At 61.9% G+C, this 20,634-nt stretch overlaps 2 protein-coding genes across 2 annotated transcripts; one reads left to right on the plus strand and one right to left on the minus strand.

Moving 5' to 3' along the window:
• The first annotated feature begins 4,250 nt into the window (after nucleotides 1-4,250).
• HGH1 (HGH1 homolog) lies at nucleotides 4,251-8,911 on the plus strand. Its single transcript, XM_065399992.1, is given in 8 exon segments — nucleotides 4,251-4,319; nucleotides 4,321-4,370; nucleotides 5,643-6,206; nucleotides 6,557-6,657; nucleotides 7,078-7,176; nucleotides 7,425-7,516; nucleotides 8,267-8,389; nucleotides 8,732-8,911. Coding segments are annotated over 8 exon segments (1,278 nt in total).
• Nucleotides 8,912-10,593: 1,682 nt separating this feature from the next.
• On the minus strand, nucleotides 10,594-18,936 carry LOC135875155 (testis-specific serine/threonine-protein kinase 5-like). Its single transcript, XM_065400148.1, has 8 exons — nucleotides 18,733-18,936; nucleotides 17,227-17,331; nucleotides 16,335-16,537; nucleotides 15,346-15,401; nucleotides 12,655-12,784; nucleotides 12,025-12,178; nucleotides 11,415-11,586; nucleotides 10,594-10,982 (listed from the first exon to the last, which is right to left on the minus strand). The coding sequence occupies exons 1-8, from the start codon at nucleotides 18,934-18,936 to the stop codon at nucleotides 10,594-10,596; spliced, it is 1,413 nt and encodes a 470-aa protein (XP_065256220.1).
• Nucleotides 18,937-20,634: the final 1,698 nt, after the last annotated feature.

Below are 20,634 nucleotides of genomic sequence, written 5' to 3' on the forward strand. Positions count from 1 at the left end.
ACTGCTGGACTTGGTGCAGTGACAATCCTCCCTGAACTCGCTCTAGGGTCGGGCTGGCTTTGGGTGTGAGGCTTTTCCCCTTTACTTCCCTTGTTTTGAAAGCGAGAGGGAAAGTGAAAGTAGAGGCAGCAGCTGTGGAGGTGCAGGGCCATGGTGCTGGGCACGGCACAAAGGCAGGGAACTCGGTGGCTGAGCAGAACTGGGCTCTGTCCCTGCCCCGTCGGGCTGCAGTTCAGTTTTTGCTCCTGCTGGCATCAGCCATTAACAACTGTGGACTCAAAGCCCTGGTTTCACAGCACCCCAGCAGACCTGGGGAATGTGGCGGAGCCAGCCTGCGCCAGTAGCTCTGACAGCACTGAGCTGCCCAGCTCATCCCCAGGGCGTGGGGGTTCCCTGTTGCAGTAGCACCTAGAGGCCACAACCCTGACCAGGGCCCCGTTGTGCACAGACACCAGGGGAGTCAGTCCCTGCCCCACAGAGCTCACAGCTTGAGACAAGAGAGACATGGGACAGGAGGGGAAACTGAGGCATGGGCCTGGCATGCCTGGGGCAGCCTGCAGGACAGGGGCAGAGTCTGGAAGAGGAGGCAGCGTGGTGCCGTCACGGGGAGCTGCCTCACAGCAGGTCACGGCCAGGCCTTCCCCAGTGGCACTGAAGCAGCCGCTGCCAGCAGGTGCTGTGGAGCAGGGCAGCCTCAGGCCCCAAGCCTGCTGGGCCTCCGGAGCCGCCTGCAGCCCCACAGCCCCAGTCCCTCTCTGCAGTGCCCGAGCCGACGCCCGCCCTGGCCCTGGACCAGCGCAGCCGCACGGGTCTCCCGGGAGAGGGGCTGTGTGGAGCACGGGGCCGGGACCAGGGAGCTAGGACTCCGCAGGTGCCGGCCGGCAGGGGACAGGGCGGCGCTAGGACCCCGCGGGCGCCAGCTGAGTAGGGGATAGGGGGCGCTAGGACCCCGCGGGAGCCGGCCCGCTCGCCCAGTTCCGGGAAATTGAAACCGAGCGCGAGGAGCCCGGCTGTGGGCGGGGCTCTGAGGGGCCGTGGGCGTTGCACGGGGCGGGGACTCAGGTTTGGCATGCGCAGAAGCAGCCCCATGTGACTACAACCCCCAGAATCCCCTTCGCCGCGATTCGATCCGAGGCGCCGCCGATTGGGCCCCAGCCTCCGGGTACTCGCCTCTTCCCCGCCCCCTTGGGAAACCGCAGCCACCGATTGGCCAGACAGCGTGTCGGTCTGGCTAGGAACAGAGCGGACAGGTGTGACGCCACGAATAGCAACCCTCCCGTTTTGCAACTGGGTGCAGTTTCTGCCACGCAACTTGACATCTGGGTTACGTGCTACCGCCTGGTCCATGGGGTTGCGAATCAGGAGGGATGGGGTATGTGGTCAAAAACAATCCCGACCTGCTTCCTGACCAGAGTGGCCCCTTTCATTGAATATGTGAAAAGGGAGGTAAGGTTTGGGGGTACGGAGCATGCCCCTAAGCCCAAGGTGATACCAGAGTGGCCACTTTCACTTTTTTCACTGGCTTCCTCCTTGCTTATTTCCAATGACATGGCTGCTCATGCACCTGTCACTGGTCCATGGGGTTGCGAATCAGGAGGGATGGAGTTTGTGGTCAAAAACACTCACGACCTGCTTCCTCCTGGCTAATGTGACAAATTGATCTATTGGACGATTGCTATATTCTGAATAGTGGTGACTGGGAATGGGGCGGGGGGGCGGGGAGTGTAGCAGATGCCAATTTGAGGTGAATATTCTCTTGGCCAGATTCTACTGGGTTTATGGTGCTTTGTGCTATGGACTGGAGCAAAGTGGCTGGTGAATAACTAAGAATCTGGTTAATAATTATTCTCTAAATTCAGCTTTTTTCTTTCTCTCTCTCTGAATTATCACTAATTCAAAATAGTAGTGTGCAAGTTGACTGGATAATGGTAATAGCATAATCTCTTGTTATAACATTGTAAACCTTACTACCTGATTTTTATATTAAACACTTACTATACATAATACAATAAATCCCTGATGTTAGAACCTGGCTATGCCGCTGCTGTAGGGGGCTCATCACCCAGCAGCTGGGGGCCACCATGTGGGCTCGGCAGGGCTGCTGGCCACGGGGCCAACGGGTGTGGGTGGGATCTCGGGAGTCACGTCTCAGCGATCTGCCCCACTCTCCAGCACTGCTCCAGCTCTGAGCTGTCTCCACTGCCTGGGACCTGTGGGGCCCCACCTGCCTCCCCAGGGAAAGAGCCACCTGGGACTGGTGCAGAGGTTGGGCCAGTCTCAGCCAGTCACAGGGGACGGCGGGGGTGAGGGGGGGTGGCTCAGCTGGGTCCTGCCAGGCATGTGGGTCCTGAGGGAGCCTGGCCCGGGTAGGCTCCGCTCCTGCTCCAGCCTGACTGATTGCACCCCCAAGGGGCCGGAGTTATCCTGCCCCAGGACCAGCTCTGGCTGTGCTGCCGGCTCAGCCTGGCAGACACAGTCACCTCCCATCAGGGCCGGGTATTGTGGCTGGGGGTTAGGGTGTGGGAGAGTAGGTCTCTAGTGGGTCTGGGGGGGGTGCTGTGCAGTGGGGGTTGGGGAGATCTGTGTGTGTCGGGGTGCTGGGAAGTGTGGGGGGTCTGTGCGGGGCACTGTGCAGTTGTGGCAGTGAGGGGCACTGGGCAGTGAGGGAATCTGTGGGGGGCTCTGGGCGGGGAGGTGCAGGGCACTGTGCACTGGTGGGAGGGCTGTGGGGGGTCTCCAGCTAGGGGGCACGGGGCAGTGAGAGGATCTGTGGGGGGGTTCTGAGTGAGTGGGGGAGTGGTCTGTGGGAGGGCACTGGGCATGGGGGTTTGTGGGGGTCTCTGGGTGGTGTGGCACTGGGCGTAGGGGGTCAGAGGGGTGCCGGGCAGGGGGGTAGCATGGTGCAGCATGGGACTGCCCTGAAGGGGAAGAAGCACGATGGGAGCGCAGGGCCTGGCTGGCCAGTGTGCGTCTGGCAGCTCCCGGTTTGTAAACAGTGCCCTTGTACTGCGCTGGGTGGAACGGGGCTGTCCCTGCCGTGCCATGACCCATCTCATCTCCCATTGCCCCCAGCCAGCCCGTCGCTCTGAGGACTCTGCCCCCCTGCCCCATGTCCCCATTTCCCCCATGGGGGCTCACAAATATGGTTAGCACCAGGCCCACAAAAGGTTAATCCAGCCCTTTTTGGGGTGCAGGCTCTGAGATGGAGTTGGGGTGCAGGAGGGTTGCAGGCTATGGGGAGTTTGAGTGAGGGGTGCAGGCTCTGACCTGGGGCAGGGGATTGGGGTACAGGAGGGGGTGCGGATATGTGGGCTCTGGGAGGGAGTTAGCAACTCAGCACGTTACATAAGAGAAATGAGCTGCAGTGATTTCATATAGGCATAGAAACTGATAGAAGACACTTTTACATATTCAAAGTGTGAGAGGCAGAGTTGGAGGGAGTGTCTGTACAATATTTCACCGCATTCAGTCTCCTGGCTGGAGCAGTAACGTAGCCCTGCACAGGGCTGCCCAGAGGATTCAGCGTCCAGGAGCGGCCTCAGACAGCGTTGGAGCCACGGCGCTGCAGCGCGCCAGGGCCGCTCCCGGACGTGGCGTGCTGAGACACAGGGGCTTGGGGGAAGACGGAGGCGGGGGCAGCCTCCGCCATACTCGTGGGGGCCCCTGTGGAAAATTGCCCCACTTGCCCCCCCCCTCTGGGCAGCCCTGGCCCTGGCCCTGCAACACTTGTATAGGAGAGAGAGGAGCTGCGGTGATTAAGCTTTGACAGGCTAGGAATTGGAGGCCTGTGCCTTTAAGACCCCAGTCCCAGGAACCCGCCCCCTGCTCCGGGGCTGACATGCAGCATCCTGTGAGCAGAACGAAAACCTCCTCTGCCCCCCCCCACGCCCCTAGATTAGCGAGCACAGCGGGGGCCTCATCCCACGGGGTCACTGTCCCCCCCTCCCCTCCCTAAACGGGGGTTTTGTACCCACACGGGGTCTGGCAGCGTCCCCCCCCCAGCTTAACCCCGGCTCCCACCCCCACCCCCGAGGTTTCCCCTTCAGCCCCTCTTCTGCCGCTAGCTACAGTAGCTTGAGCCCCCCTGGCCAGTCAATTTCTGCCCCCTGCTCAGACCCTGACAGCCCCCCTCCCCGCGGCGATTTGCCCCCCCCCTGAATCCTTTGAAACCCCCCCAAAGAGGAGGCAGCAAATCGGGAGCAGAAGTAAGGGCAGAGAAAGGGCAGTGGCTACAGCGAGGGTTACTGGGCATGCTCAGTTCGGGTGAGCATGCTCAGTGCACCCAAAGTAGGGAAACGACCAGGGACCGGACCCCCGCGCCCGCAGAGAGACGCACGTGGCGGCGAGAAGCTGAGCCCGGACGGCGCCGGGGACAGGCAAGGGGGGCCCCGCCCGCCCCTGGGTGACGCGCAGCAGGGCCCGGAGCCAGGACTCCTGGGTCCCATTGGCGGCCCGGCCCCGTCCAGCTGGCCCGGGCCGAGCCCTTCCCGGTGCACGCGGGGGACGGGCCGCTCCCGTGTGGCCCTTTCCTGGCTCAGACACGACCCCCGTGAGACGGGCTGGGGCCAGGATCCGAGTCCCCGCTCCCTTTACCCAGAGGCCGCCTGCCCCCCAGGGCTCCCCTTCCACACCCCTGTGGGGCAGAGTCCTCGTAACCCCGGCACGGCTGGGCCCAGCATTCCTGGGGGCTCGCCCCCCAGCCTTGTCATGGTCACTCGGGGCCAGGGTGTCCCCATCCGGGTGCTCTCTGCACGGGGCGCTTCCCTGACCCACTGATCACTGCATACAGCTCAAAGCAAACACAATTTATTAAACAGTAACCAATTAAAAAAAAAAAAGGAAAAAATGGGAGAGGTGAAAGGAAAACCCGTCACCCCGTTCTGTGGCACCGGGACATCACCGCGTCTCTGGCGTGCCAGGGCAGTTCACAGTCTGCTCCTCCCGTGTCCTAGGCCTTGGCTGTGCTGCAGGGATGCTGCGGGTCGGACCCTTGGGGCTTGTCTACGCTGGCACTTCACAGCATGTGAAAAAACACCCCCCGGAGCGCAGCAAGTTGCAGCGCTGTAAAGCGCCAGTGTAGACAGTGCCCCAGCGCTGGGAGCCGCGCCCCTCGTCTGGCCTGCAAGGCCTCTTGGTTGGGGGAATCCCCCTGTGCTGGGCTCGCTGCCCAAGGTCCCCCCTCGCTTTTCCGAGCTGCTCACTGCACCCGGCTCCGGACTGCTCCAGCCCCACTCTGCCCCAGCTCCTTGGGCTTAGCTTCTGGCCCCTCTGGCTCTGGTTGCTACAGCTCTGCTCCCAGCACGGATCTGGTTCTCTGGGTCCCTGTGGCTGGCCCAGCTCTGCTCCTCAGCTCAGGCTCCTGCTCTCTCCTTAGCTCGCTTGCTCCGCTGTGGCCCAGGCAATTCCAGCTCACAGGGAAGCTGGGACCCCCTGCCTCATTAGCCCACCCGCCCTATCAATCAGGCTGACCTGGAGCATTGGCCTCTGCCCATTGCCCCTGGGGACTGTCAGTCTCAGGGTCCTGGTTTCCCATCCACCCTTCCCCTTTCTTTTGGTACTGGGAGCTAGCAACCAAACCCCCACCCCGAGTTTTAGTGAGGGGCCAACAGTCCCCTTCCACCCACCTGACAGGTCCCTTTGTCTGCAGGGCGGCGCCTCCAGGCCTCCTGCCCCAGCATGGACGAGGAGCAGGCCAGAGAGCTGCTGGGGTTCCTCCACCTGGACACCCGGCCTGATCTAAAGGGCCAGGCCACAGGCTACATCCTGGGGCTAACGGGCAATGGGGAGGGGCGGACGCTGCTGGCAGACAGGCCGGATTTCCTGGAGGCTCTGCTGCTGCTGACGGGTGACCGCTCCTTGGCCGTGGTGAAGGACAGTTACCACTCGCTCATCAACCTGTCTGTGGCCGTGGCCACCCACGAGGTCGTGGCCAAGGAGCTGCCAATGCTGCTGCACCGCCTGCTGGACCCGGGCTATGCCTTCGCCGACCAGGTCTGCACCCTCCTCTCCAACCTGTCCCGGGAGGAGGGCACCTGCCGCCAGGTTTTCCAGGCCATGCAGGAGGAGGGGCTGGGGCTGGCCCGGGTGGTGGAGGCGTTCTGCACCGAAGGCTACAACAAGAAGGCAGCCCTGCACTACCTGGGCCCCCTGCTCTCCAATCTGACTCAGCTGCCGGAGACCCGGGAGTTCCTGCTGGACAGATCCAGGTGGGTGCTGGCGCTCTCGGAAGTGGCCTGCGAGCTGGGAACGTGACAGCGGGCGGGGGGATGCGTGGGCTCAGGGCTGCCCCAGGTCAGACTGTTCATCCATTGGTGCAATGGAGAGACAAGGTTGGGGGGAGGTCCTATCTTCTGCCAGCAGGACGCTCTGGGTAGCTCGAAAGCGGGTCTCTCTCCCCAACAGGAGCTGGCCCAGTCGAAGATATTCCCTCCCCCACCTTGTCTCTCTAATGTCCTGGGACTGACACGGCTGCATCACTGCAATGCCCCAGGGCGTGCACACGCCAGGGCCCAGCGTGTGCATGCCCATCTCTGACAAGGGCCCGTCCTCTGCCCAGGTGCGTGGTACAGAGGCTGCTGCCCTACACACAGTACGAGGCCTCCGCCATCCGCCGAGGGGGGGTGATCGGGACGCTCAGGAACTGCTGCTTCGAGTACAGTAAGTGTTTTGCATTTGGGGGGGTACTTAGTGTCCCTCACCCCTGGGATCCTGCTGGCTTCACTGCCTCGGCCGAGCCCTGAGTGGACTTCTTGGTATCAGCTGGTTCCTGAACCAGCCTGTGCCTTAGAGCTCTGGGCTCTAACCCCTGCCCCCCTCTGGCTTCCGTGCCCAGGCCTGGCCTCTGGCTCCCCAGCACAACGCAGGCCCCAATCAGGGCTTTCATGTCCCTTTCCTCCCAGAGGAGCTGGCCGGGCTTTGTGCTTTTGCTTGGCAGCGCCCCCGTGTGGCCCGTGACGTTTCCTGTCTGGCGGGCTCACTGCAAGGCCCCGATGGGTGACTCCCCCTGTTACGCCCCATCTCCTGGTGATTTCTGAGCCCTCTTCTGATCCCAGCCTGTGTGTGGGTGTCTGTTCCCAGAGTACCATGAGTGGCTGCTAGGCGCCGAGGTGGACCTGCTCCCCTTCCTCCTGCTGCCGTTGGCGGGCCCTGAGGAATTCCCTGAAGCGGAAATGGAAAGTGAGGAGGGGGGACGCTAGGAGGGGGGCTTTGGGGACTAGTGTTTGCGGGGGGGGGGGTCTAGCGGTGGCAGAGTTGTGCAGCCGGGAACAAAGAATTCCATTGTTTTCTGCTCTCATTTCCCCTCTGCTGGGGGGTGGTAAAGTGAGGGGCGGGGCGGGGTGGGGGTGGGGGGCTCTGCAGTTTTCTGGCAGGAGCCTGTAGAGCCATGTGCCCTGTTCTAACGCCGCTGCCTGGCTCTGCCCCAGGGCTGCCCGTGGACCTGCAGGACCTGCCGCAGGACAAGCAGCGGGAGAAGGACCCTGACATCCGGAAGATGCTGCTGGAGGCAGTCATGCTGGTGGGTTGCTGTAGAACACTGGGGGAGGGGGGGACAAGGCGGCTGGGGCAGAGAGGGTTGCTTTGCAGATGCCCCCTTTCCTGCAGGAGGCCCCCCCACCTGCTGCTGCCCCCTATCCGTGCGACCCTCCCTGCTCTCCGGATCCCCAGCCCCACTTACACTGGAGGGTTAGGACCCCTGCTGCTGCAGGGCAGGAGCCAGCCACTCTCTGATGGGGCTAGGAAGGGGCTTCCCCACAACTGCCTGTGAGGGGCGGATTTGACCTGGGAATGTAGCCTGGGAGTTACACTGAGCTACCTGAGCCAGGAGGGGGGTTGGGAGAAGTGACACCTTCTGCCCGGGAGACAGAACAAAGGGGAGGAGGAGCAGAGGGGAAGGGGGAGAGAGCTGCTGGAGGGATTTGGGTAGTTTTCAGTTTGGTGCTGGGTGGTGCAACGCAGGGAACCCCAAGCTGGAGTCTAAGCTCCCTGAACCCCCCAGAAGGGGTCCTGGTTGTACCTACACGCTCTGCTGTAGACTGCGTTCCTATTGTCCAATAAACCTTCCGTTTTACTGGCTGGCTGAGAGTCACGGTGAATCCCAGGAAGAGGGGGGTAGGGCCTGACTCCCCGACACTCCGTAACACTGGCCTCCCTCTGAAACAGCTGGGGCTGGCTGGGCCCACGCTGCTCCTCCCCGTGCTGCCCACGCTGGCTGTGGCTGGGTCTGATCCGGGGCCTGGCCCCTCCCCCTGGTTTGCTTCCCACGCAGCTCACCGCCACCAAGGCCGGCCGGCAGCTGGTGAAGGAGAAGGGCACCTACCTAGTCGTGCGGGAGCTCCACCAGTGGGAGACGGAGCCCGACGTCCAGGCTGCCTGCGAGAAGCTGATCCAGGTAGGGGCAGAGGCCCATCGTGTCCATGTGGCTCAGCATCTGCAGGGCAGGGGGCATGGGCAATTGGGCCCCACCCAGGTTGGGGTCTTTGGGGCCCCCCTCTCTATTAAACTCCAGGGTGGGGTCCGGTCTCTGCCGGGCAAATGCAGACAAGCGGGGGCTCGATGTTGCCACATGGTGGTGCAGTCATTGTACTGCACAGTGGGTTCTGCAGGGGATGCCGCGTCGGGAGCTGGAGGAGAAGGGGGTCCGTGCGGGTAGGGAGCAGGGCGCTGCTGGCCGGTCCCTGGCCACTCGGTGGCTTGTTTCCCCTCTGAAGCCCTGCTGCTGTGCCCTGAGCAGGTGCTGATTGGGGATGAGCCAGAGCCCGGGATGGAGAATCTGCTGGAGGTGAAGATCCCCGAGGACGTGGAGGAGCGACTGCAGCATCTGGATCGGGAGGAGGAGTGGCAGCAAGGGCAGCAGGAGACGCAGAGCAAGGGGCCTGGGGCGCAGATGGGATCCTCGGGGCTGTCGAGGTGACTTGCTGACCTGCTTGTCCTGCCCCGGCAGCGTGGGGGGCGCTCGGACTCTGCCCAGCTGAGGGCCGCGACCTGCCAGCCATCGTGGGAGCCACGCCCAGCCGTACCGAATGGAACCGGATGCAGCCACCCTTGCCCTTAATCCAGAGGCGAGGTCTGTAGAGACGGCAGCGCCCAGCGCAGCCTGGCGGCTCTGGAGCAGAGAGAGGGGACTGGGACTGGTAGCTCCTCCCCTTGAGGTTCCTTGCTTCGCTCCAGCCCACATCAGTCACCACTGCCTGACCCAGGCGAGATGAATCTGGGGGGTCTCAGCCGGGCTCCGGGGGGCCAGGTTCCCCCTTGCACAGTGCAGCAGTGCTGGCCCAGAGGAGCTGCTCGGCAGGGCGGGGCTGGGGCACAGTGGGAGGTGATGGTGCGCCCTGGCTGTGGGGCTGCCCCCTGCAGTCAGCGTGGCGGCAGGCGGCTGCCTGGGCTGTGGCCTGAGATTCTCGCCTGCACCCAGCGCTGTGCCAGCCCCCCGTCCTGAACGGGCAGGTGCACATGCTGAGCTGGTGTCCACACAGGTGAACCTGGGGGATGCTGATTCCAGCCCTGCCTGGGCACGGGATGTGTCTCTAGCGAGGGGGAGATGAACGCTGAGCCCCCGGAACAGCAGTAACCTGCTATTTAACTCCAGACGGGGGGAGGATGGGGAGGCAGAGCCGGGGCTGGGGGGCAGGAGTTGGCAGTGGCTTTGGGCTGGGTTCTGTTCTTAGCTGCTAAATACACTTGAGAGGCCGGACGCCCCAACTACCCCACGTGTGTTGTCTCCTGTCTGGAAGACCCTGGCACAGCGGCTCTGTGTCCCCCAACATCCGAGCATGGCCCTGGGGCCTGCAGGCGGCTGGCTGGAAGTCGGCGCTGCCTTGAGCCTGCCCCTGAGGTTGGGGGGCTGCGAAGGGGACATGAACCTCCCCATCTCGCTCCGGCCTCAAGTGCAGCTTGGGCAGCCTGGAGGGGTGGGCCCCAGCTCAGCTGTCTGGCCTGTGAATGGGCGGAACTGCGGGACTCTCCTACCCCCGGCCCCCCCTAAGTCTGGCCAGGCACAGTGGGTCACTGCTTCTGTCTCAGTGCTGGCAGGGCCTGTGCCTCCCTCCGGGGCCTTCTCCCTCTGCCCCAGCAGGGTGTTTTCCTCGTCCCCCGGAGTCCTGTTCCAGGGAGCCTGTCACCAAGGGATCCAGGCCCTGTGGCTGGGTTCCTCTCCCCTCATTCCCAAGTTCTCATCCCCTCTGCTCCACGGATATGGCCCGAGCTGCTCCCTGCGCAGGCTGTGGGACTGGCAGGGGAGGGTGGCTGGAGAAGAAAGGCCCCAGAGGGGATGGCAGGAGAGAGGCTGTGCGTGGTCATGGGTGGGAGAGGCCTGGGGGAGCAGATGGTCCTGTGGGAGAGGCAGGGGTGCATAGAGGAATGAGGAGACAGGCCTGTGGGAAACGGGTCTGAGACAAGCTGGGGGGTACGGGGCCTAGAGGGAGGCTGGTGGGGGACAGCTGAGAGCCCTCGACTGAATAACATTTAATAGTGTGGGCTGCATCCATCCGTACGGGGTTTGTTTCTGTCGGGGTAGGGCCAAGCGGGGGGGTCGCCGGCCTGGCCCTGGGCGAGGCCCCCTCTAGTTTGTGATGGGCTCCGGCGGGGGCTTCCGGATCATGGACATGGAGTGGAGGGAGATGACGGCTTGGAGGAGCCGCTGCCCAGCGCTGCTGCCACAGCGGGGCTCTTCTCGCCCAGCCACCGGCTGGCCACGTAGGCGCTGGCTGAGGTGGCCGAGCCGGGCTTGCGGAAGTTGGGGAGGTGGTGGAAGGGCCAGAGGCCGGAGAGCAGGCAGGGCCGGTACAGGGAGAATCGCGGGGGGCGCTCAGCCTGGCACGGTGAGGGCAGCTGATGGAGGCAGCCGGCAGAGATCAGCTCGGGGGCCTTGGCTTCCATCTCGGCTCGGGCGGGGAAGGCATCCTGTGCAGAGGAGGTGCGAGGGCCTGCGGGGGCTTTGGTTCCCTTGGCGGCTCCCTCGGGAGGCTTGGCCGAGCTCTCCAGGTCTGGCAGCAAAGAGACGGAGCCTCCGCTCTCGCCAGCAAAGGAAGCGGCAGGGATAGAGGGGCCGGTGTCACGTTCCCCTGGTCGGCCGTGGGGCTATGACCTGTGGGGTGCCCGGGCGGGGGGGGGGGGGGGTACTCCTGGTGCTGCTAGCTGAGGAGCTGTTCAGGGGGGTGGCTCTTTTCTTTGGGGCGGGGACACCGCTGGGCAGCAGTGCTCAGTTCAGAGGGGGGGTTAGGGGGCTGCTGGCTCCTGGAGGGGGGAGCTGAGCCCCCAAGGGGCGCTACTGCTGGCCTGGGGCTCCTTGGCTGGTCACGGAGCCAGACTGGCACTGGCGAGGCCGCTCCCGGCTGTGCTCAGCCCAGTGCTCCCCCCCCCCCCCAGCTGTGGGGCTGCCCGCTGAAGGCAGACCCGGGGGCAGGGCACACACCTACCTTGGGCGGACGGCTTCTCCAGGGCTGGGCTGCGCTCTGGGGGCCTGCCCGTGGCGTTCAGTGCCTGCTGGAAGATGGCCGAGGTGGCGGGCAGCATCCAGCAGTGCGTGGCCACCTGCTGCAAGCCCAGCCGGGCCCCAGGCTTCAGCTGCAGCAGGCCTTGGATCAGGCTCTGGCACAAAGAGAGGGGCTGGAGCCTGGCGGCCGGGCCTGCCCACGCATTGGCAGGGCAGCTTCCCTGCCACCCTCCCGGCCTGGCTCCCAGAGTGGGGCAGGGTCACCGGTGCCACGTGCAGCGCGCTGGGCTCCATGGGCCCTCCCCCGGCCCCCAGCCACCCCTGCGTGCGCTGCCTGGCTTTTCCCTCCCTGCTCTCCAGGCCGGTGTTTGGTGTGAGGAGGGGCTGGAGTCGGCCTGGGGCAGGGCTTGTGGGGGGCAGCCCTCACTCCTCAGCACAAAGCAGGAGCCGTGGGGCAAAAGGGGAGCCGGCTCGTTCCCTGCCCCAGCTCCGGCTGATTCTCCACAAAGCCTGACACTTCGCTTCCGCACTGCCCTCGTGCCCTTCCCCTCCTGCCTCAGGGCAGCCCCGACCCTGCTTGGCTGCTCAGGGACCCTGCTCTCCCTGGGCAGGCGCAGGGCGTGGGCGTTACCTGGGGAGATGGGCTGCCGGAAGGAGAGGCCCTGTTTTATCATGTGGATCATCTTGTGAGGCTGGCGCTCTCTGAAGGGCAGCTTCCCGGTCACCATGGCGTACAGGATCACACCGCTGCGGGAGGAGGCTGGGGGTTAGAGGGGCTGGCACCAGGCCCAGCCTCCCCAGGGACAGGGCATGGGCTGCATGGCCCACGGCAGCTCCCAGCACCCGGTACTCATGGGGCAGCCTGCCCCATAGCGTACTGGTGAGCGTGGCGTGGGCCCCGTCTCGGCCCATCCGCAGAGGACAGCAGCTGGCACAGCCCTGGCTACAGAGCGTTACAGCAGCCCCCGCTGTTCGTTCTGGAGCGCCCCGGTCAAACCCCAGGGTGTTGGCCATCGGGGGGCCCTGGTGCTCTCACCCCCCTGCGGGCAGCCTGCTCGACCCCCACTACACAGTGCTAATGGGCCCCACAATGCAGCCGGCTCCACCCAGCCCCTCCTTCCTGGTACTCGCAGTGGCCAGGAAGTGACTGGCTCCTCTCCCTGCTCCAGGGAGCTCCTGCTTCCCGCAGGTCATGTCCCTCCCCGCAGGAAACTGGCGCTCACAGGCTCCACAGGTCAGCCAGCTCGCCGTTGTACTTGCTCAGGAGGATTTCGGGGACTGTGTAGGCCACAGAGCCGCAGAACGTGCTCATCAGGGAATTCTTCGAGGAGTAGCGGTTGGCAAACCCAAAATCTGTAATGCAACGACCCCCTGGTGAGATGCCTGCTCAGTGCTCCATGGCCTGGCCCCCGTAGCGATGGGAGCTGAGGGGGACGTGGCCTTTCTCTCTCCCCACCCACCGACAACCAACCAGGTCAGCAGTCTGGCCCCCCAGTGCAGGACTCTCACACAGCTCTGCCCACGCCACGCCACGCCACGCCTCCAGCCTGAGCTGTCCAGGCTTGGTGCTCTGGGGGACTGTGACAGGAGGTGTAGGGATCAGGCCCCCAAACTCAGATTCAGCAGTGACCTAATGGCTGATTTGAATCCAGTTGAAGGACAACAGGCCTGCCCCCCCTTTCTTGGGCCCAGACCCTCAAAGGTATTTAGGCACCTAGTTTGCATGGATTGCAGAGACACCCGGTAAAGCTGCACCCAGAGGAGCAGGTGCCTCGAGGGATTGGTCTTGGGCGCCGGAGCCTTTCACCTCTGAGGTGACTGGTTGGAACCCAGCCCAGATGGGTTGGGTTCAGTTCAGAGGGGGGGTTGGGGGGCTGCTGGCTCCTGGAGGGGGGAGCTGAGCCCCCAAGGGGCGCTACTGCTGGCCTGGGGCTCCTTGGCTGGTCACGGAGCCAGACTGGCACTGGCGAGGCCGCTCCCAGCTGTGCTCAGCCCAGTGCTCCCCCCCCCCAGCTGTGGGGCTGCCCGCTGAAGGCAGACCCGGGGGCAGGGCACACACCTACCTTGGGCGGACGGCTCCTCCAGGGCTGGGCTGCGCTCCGGGGGCCTGCCCGTGGCGTTCAGTGCCTGCTGGAAGATGGCCGAGGTGGCGGGCAGCATCCAGCAGTGCGTGGCCACCTGCTGAGGAAAAGGCCCTGCTGTCTGATGGCTGCTCAATGGCCCAAGTGGAATGAGTTCGGTCCCGTTCCCAGTGGCACATCACAAAACCATCACTGCCCCTGGTGCCAGCCTGCACCCTCAGCGGTGGTCTCGGAGGGGAGCCCAGGAGCGGACTGGGCCTGGAGCCTGGACTCCCCTTGAGGGAGACCATGACTTTACAGTCCAATGGAGCCATGAAACTGTCAGCTGAGAGGGGGAGGCACATGAGTGTAGGAAACAGACCCTTCCCCAGAGGTGGACCTAGACTCTGGACCTCCCTGCCAAAGAAACACAAGACCCGGAGCCATGCCGCCCCTAGAGCAAAATGCAAAATTCACTGATGTGACAGCTTCTCTGCACTAAGGGCTGCCCCGGCTGCCCCTGCCCTGACGCGGGTAGAACCGGTTCCAAGACAAGCTGGGCAGTGTACCCCCATAGCTCAGTGGGGTTACTTGCGTGAGTGTTTGTCGGGTGGGGGCTGATGGGCCATGTGACCGTTACATGAGCATTAAAGGGATGCTGTCAATGGTCACTGAACAACTTGTGTTTCACCCCCCCAAATGCCAGGTCGCACACCTAGGAACAAAGAATGTGGGTCCCACTTGTGGGACGGGGCTGTGTCCTGGAAGCAGTGACAGTGAATAGGACTCAGGGATCACAGTTGGGAACCAACTGAACGTGAGCTCCCAGGGCAGCGCTGTATCAGAGAGGGAACGTGGTCCTCGGATGGCTAAGCAGGAGAAGGACGGGAGCAAGGAGGGGTGTTACCTCTGCGTACAGCACGAGTGAGCCCGTCCCTGGACACTCACTTGAACAAAGACTTTGACAAACTGGGAAGGGTTTGGAGAAGAGCTACAAGGATGAGTCAAGGGCTGGAAAACCGGCCTGAGTGAGAGAGTGAAGGAGCTCAGTCTACTGCGCACATCCCCGAGAAGGTTAGGGGGTGACTTGAGCACAGCCCGTGGGTTCCTACGAGAGGAAGAGATTCCTAGAGCAGACAGCTCTTGAATCTCGCAGGCAGAGGCAGAACACGGTTCAATGGCTAGAAGATGAAGCGAGACATTCAAACTAGAAATGAGGAGCACTGTGATGGTATTAACCATTGGATCATGGTGGGGAGCATTACTTGGGGTCTGGATTAAGACTCGAAAGATTGCTGTAGCACCCACAGAAGCTATGGGCTGGATGCAGGGATCACCAGGGGAGGGTCACAAGGCTAGATGATCTGTAGGGGCCCTTTTGCCTGTGAAACCTGAAATCTAATCAGTTAAGACCCTGAGTTCAAAGCAGACTGAGGTTCCCTGCAGTCCCCAGCTGATTTCTGCGGCTTTGCAACAAGGTCCTAGTTCTTCCGTGTTTGTGTCTCCCTGTTGTGGTGGGAGAGCGGCTCACTCCACACAAAGAGTGACGCTGGCCCTGCCCTGGGCGCTGGCAAATGCACAAAGGAGACACACTGAAATGAGGGAGCAAGAGCGCGTGGCTGTCCCTGGTGAAACCTCAGCAGGTAGGCGCTGAATGGAAGCTGGCTTCCCGTTTGGAGCTGGGCTCCGCCCGGTGTCACAACCAAAGTAAAAAGTAACCTAAATGCAATGGCTCTTCTTCCTTCTGCGCCGAGCGCCCAGGCTGAGCGCCCCAGCACGGAGCAGCTCAGGGACGCCTAGCCAGGGCTGGCTGAAGGGAAACAATTCCTGCCCCTCGAAATGGGCAGCGCTCACCTGTCAGCGTAATGAAGCCTCGCTCATCCAGCAGGATATTCTCACATTTCAGGTCTCTGCGGGGAACACAAAGCAGGAGCACCGATGTCACTGGGCGGTGAGATCCCCTGTCCCACACAGACCTGGCCCCGCCCCAGTGAGCATGCGTTGGGCCCCCGGCATGGCTCTGCCAGTGATGTATATCCCCGCCAATACCTGCTGGGGTCAGGTACCCAGCCAGGCTAAACGCGCACAGCTGAGGTGGGCAGGAAGGTGGCTCTATCAGCCCTGATCCTGGGGCCATTGGGGGATTAAATGGCCCTAACGATAACTTAGAGCAGCCTAAGGGCTGAATTAAGTTACACTGGCTGGAGTGGTCCCAGAGCGGCTGCTTCACCGTGTGAAGCACTGTGTGCTCCAGGCCTGCCCCCTCTTGCACCTGGTCTGGCCCCCCCCTCCCAATGTGCCCCCCATGCTGGGAGGGGGCATATGGTGTGAAACTGACTATGGCACCTTCAAACCTGTTGAGGTTCCCCTGGGAGGGGGCAGGCAGGGACCCGGTGGGGCCGTGAGCTGGCCAGGGGCCCTGCGCAGCAGCATTTACAGTCTCTGGGTTTTTTAGGGATGTTCGTGCTGGAGTGGCGATGGGAGCCCCAGCCCTTGGGACAGTAACGCTGAGCAGGACAAGGCAGGGGGCTAAGGAGCTAGCCCGCCCTAGACCCTGGGGCACCAGCTGGATGGAGCCCTGCAGCCTCCCCCCTCCCCCCCCCCACACCCTACAGCACACCAGCCATATGGGACAGGGCGTGAATTCTATGGGGAGGTCCCATGCTCCAGAGGCCGGAGCAAGGGGATGAGCGCTGGGACTCCTGGGTTCTCCAGATGCGGGCGGATGGTGGTGAACTCCAGGCATCTCCCAGTCAAGCTGCCGCCGCAGCCTTTAGCAGGGCCCCTGGGGGCTTGGGCTCCCCGTGTCGGAGCGATGGCACGGGCTCCAGCAGTCCTCCCACCTGTGCACGATGCCCACGTTGTGGCAGTGTGCCACGGCACTGACGATCTGCCGGAAGAGCCTTCGTGCCTCCTCCTCCTCCAGCCCGGGGCACTCCCTGCGGTCGGAGGTGGCGTTGATGTGCTCCAGCAGGTCGCCGCGGGAGGCCAGCTCCAGCACGAGGTAGGTGCGCCTGCTGTTCCTGTACATCTCGTAGAGCTGGATCTGCCGAGGCGACAGGGCCATGAGAGACGCGCCCGTTCCTGGACAGAGAGCCCCTGCAGCGGCGTGGGGCACCTCCCGCACCAATGTCCCCAGGGCAATGTGACGGGATTCCCTGGAGGCCAGACAATCCCAATCCCGTCCAGAGGGGTTGCTGTCAGCCCAGGAGGCTGGGTTGGGGAATAGCACCTGGGGCTCCAGCAGGGCGTAGAGTCCTGGCTCCCAGACAGCCAGGCAGGCTTGGGTAGCGACAGCCCAGGCCTGGGAACCAGACCCAGGTCTCCTGCAAGGAGCTGCGAGGAGTGAGGCCCCAGGCTACCCATGGAGGACGCATTGCCTGGGCTTGTGCTTTAAGGGAGGCCCCAAAACCTGAGTGGAGCTGGGAGAAGAAGAGACGCAGTGGCTGAGCCCCTAGGCTGAGATTTCCAAGCCTGACTAGGGGGTTAGGAGACACAGCTCCACAATTCATTCCACTAGGAGCTGTGTGTCTAAACCCCCTAGCCTGGGCTGGCCTTTGCCCGCTTGAGACTGAGAATCGCTGCAGTCGCTGCCGGCTGCCCCCCCAAAGGAAGGCCGATTAGCATCCCTGGCTAATGTGTGGCCTTCGCCCAGTGCAGTTTGGGTGCCCTATTGAAACCGCTCTGGCCGAGGCAGCGGGGGTGGGGAAGGGGGCAGCAGCTGGGACTCATCACATTGATGTGCTTGTAGGTTGCATTAAGGGAGTAGATTTCTCTCGGGAGGAACTTTCTGGAATATTCCAAGGGGGCTTTGGTTGTGGATATGATCTTTATGGCCACCTGCGAGAGGAGAGGGCGGCTGCTGAGTTGCACGCAGGAGAATGGGAAGCTGACCCTGAGCCCTCCTGGCCCTTGGAGAGAGAGCGACTCCGTCTGGCCAGTCCCGCGGGCCGTGCGGGCGCCTAAAGGAGACACTGACGCGCCCAGCAGAGGGGCAGGCTGGAGGAAGGCCAGGTGGGGAAAGGACTGGTGGGGGTGACCAGATGTACAGCACCATGTGGAGTGAAATATCTTCTGTCCGAGCCAGCAGCGGCAGGCGAGTCTGGGAAACCCAAGTGAAGGGAGGGCAGGGGGCTGTCTGGGTGTCTCTTCGGCACATCACTTGGGAATGGGTGTCTGGGTGTCCTCTGCCCAGCTGAGCTCTTCACTGGCTCAGCACCCCCAGACACCGGACACCCTCAGTAACTGCCACGGCCCCTCAGTCACCCGCCTGCTTTACCCAATCCGTGAAGAGACAGGGCGAGAACCAACCAGCCCAGAAAGGCGGGGGTTAAGTCTAAAGAATGAAACCAGAAATGGGGCCAGGTTATAGAGGATCCCCGAAAGCAGCCAGAAGTGGCTGTTCTTTACTGTTCTGGGTCTGACCCAGCAGCCCCAGTCACGGGCCGGGACCCCAGTGCGCTAGGCGCTGGCTGGGGGCAAACAGTAGAAAAGGCTTGGGAGATAAAGACAAATCGTTAGCAGCCTAGAAAATCCTCAGGTGAATCTGAGCAAATGAATGGGAGAATTCAGAACACAACCACAGGCGGAGACATGGCCGGGGGACAACAGCGAACCCCACCACGAGTACAATCCCACTGACAACATTCTGCACAGGAAGAGAACAACCCATCCGGGGTAAAATCCTGATCAGGGAGCATGAGGCTCAGCCCCACCAGCACGGCCAGCGCAGCGAGGGACAGGGCTTGGAACAGGAAGTGGGACTCGGCCCAGCTCAGAGAGCTAATATTTGGGGATGGAATTTGCCCAGGGCATCCAGGAGACTCAGTCTCCCAGCTGCCGCTCCAGGCACCAGACTCCCTTCGACTTCTTTGAGCCTAAGAAACAGACGGAACAACCTAGACACATGCCAGCCATCACCCGGCCAGCTTGGCGTGTAAGTGACACCCCGGTTTCCCAGGGGCTCACCCCCTGCACGGCTCTGCCAATATCCCACCCTCCAGGAGCACAGCATCCCTTGCTATCCAGGACTGGGCTTCTTCCGAGCAACCAGACTGGCTGATCACATCCCATGGATCCGTGCCCCCAAACTCGCTGCACCTCTGAGCTGAGAGCAGGACTGGAGCGGTGCCTTATCCTGCAGAGCCCCCAGGGGTATCGTACGCTCAGTGACTGAGCTCCTTTTCCCGCTGGTTCCCTGGGGTTTCTCAGCCTTGTGCCCCCAGGCCCTGCAGTCCTCACCATGGCGTGCCGCTTGCTCCGAAGGTCTGAGGCCAGCTTGTAGTTCTGTCTTAGCTTCTCTTGGGTGGCGTAGCCCAGGTAGACTTTGGAGAAGGCCCCAGAGCCAATCTTCCTGGAGGAGAGGAGGTAGCCATTCTCCTTGCTCTCACGCACCTGTTCCATGAAAGTCTTCCTGTCCGCCTCTCGCTTAGCGCAGCTTTTCATGGCGCCCAATGCGCACGCTTGGCTCCACCCAGGCTCGCGAAAGAAAGGGCAGCAGAGCGATCCTGCTGGGGCGGGCGTGGGGACGGTGATTGCACTGGGGCTGGAGGGAACGCCACAGGGACCAGAGTCCAAATATGACCATAGGCTCCCCAGGAGGGTGAAGGACAAAGGAGAAACGCAAAGCACTGGGGTCTCCTAGCGCGTTGCCCTTCCCATCTTTCAGTTTGGCCCCCGAGGGCTCAGTGGCGCAGGGCAAGGTCACGGGATGGAGAAGTGTCCACAGAGATGGGAGAAGGATGAGTGTTCTAGAGGCAGCATTCTAGAACTGAAGTGTAACAAGCTGGGTTGGAACGCTGCCCCCTAGACCCCACGCTGCCCTCCAGAGCATCGTGTCCCTTCTAGAGCAATCGTCACTCCCCGGGGGACGGGGGGTCTGGAGATGGACAGGAATCCCTCCCCCACGGAAATGCAGCCACCTCTGCGCTGGAGCACTGCAGCCAGGTGGGTGATTGGCACAGCTGGGGAGGGGAAGGGATATTTTGGCCAAGAACTCCGGAATGAATCCCAGGGGATTTTTAATAACCACATAGAGCCCTCACCTCAGGGAGTTCACACAGGAATGCGCATGGACTGAATGTATCTGCGACCAGGGAGTTTAAGGCAAACCTGATGCTTAAACCACTCGTCACTCAGTGAGAAGTGTATGAAAGGAGCACAGGGCTAGGACCCAGGGTACCCCTTAGCTGGCGCAAAGGACAACTAGTTCGTTACCTCTATTTCCGGCTCTCTTATAGACTTGATCTGTGGCCTTGGGCAAGTCCCTGCCTCCATTTCTGCCTCAAATTTCCCATTTGCACTTAGCCAGGGCTGTGAGAATTAATTCGTTTGCAAAGTGCCTGGGCTGGATTTCCACCAGTGATCAGGAGGTGGAGGGCTCCAGGCTTCCACGCCATTGAGAAACCTTTCATAATGACAGGTTTCAGAGTAGCAGCCGTGTTAGTCTGTATCCGCAAAAAGAACAGGAGTACTTGTGGCACCTTAGAGACTAACAAATGTATTAGAGCATAAGCTTTCGTGGGCTACAACCCACTTCTTCGGATGCATATAGAGTGGAACATATATTGAGGAGATATATATATACACACATACAGAGAGCATGAACAGGTGGGAGTTGTCTTACTTGCTTCTTATCAAACTGTCTGTACTGAGCTATCTTGATTATCACTTCAAAAGTTTTTTTCCTCTTACTTAATTGGCCTCTCAGAGTTGGTAAGACAACTCCCACCTGTTCATGCTCTCTGTATGTGTGTATATATATCTCCTCAATATATGTTTCACTCTATATGCATCCGAAGAAGTGGGTTGTAGCCCACGAAAGCTTATGCTCTAATACATTTGTTAGTCTCTAAGGTGCCACAAGTACTCCTGTTCTTATTGAGAAACCTGAAATACTTTGCTCTTGTGGCCTATGAGCCTATCGCATAGGAGTTGACCCTAACCCTAAATAACACAATGGGAACTGGATGAGCAAATGAACTAACTGGCTACACTGGCCATCCAAGGGCTAGTTCTGAAATAACTCGGGAGCAAGCATCAAGGATTTAGTCCCAAGTAGCCTGTGGACACATGCAGGAGGGAACTGAGGATTTCCTGTTGCACAAATATCAACACGGTGGCTCCCCCAGGGAGTTTGCAATC

This window comes from Emys orbicularis, chromosome 2, assembly GCF_028017835.1.
Source record: "Emys orbicularis isolate rEmyOrb1 chromosome 2, rEmyOrb1.hap1, whole genome shotgun sequence".
Lineage (NCBI taxonomy): Eukaryota > Metazoa > Chordata > Testudines > Emydidae > Emys > Emys orbicularis.

Coding starts and splice junctions, on each gene's coding strand:
- LOC135875155 (XM_065400148.1), bottom strand. CDS start 18,936: ATGAAAAGCTGCGCTAAGCGAGAGGCGGACAGGAAGACTTTCATGGAA. Junction 16,538..17,226: donor CAACCTACAAGCACATCAAT/GTGATGAGTCCC, acceptor TCGCCTCGGCAG/ATCCAGCTCTACGAGATGTA. Junction 10,983..11,414: donor GGAGAAGCCGTCCGCCCAAG/GTAGGTGTGTGC, acceptor CTTTGCTGCCAG/ACCTGGAGAGCTCGGCCAAG.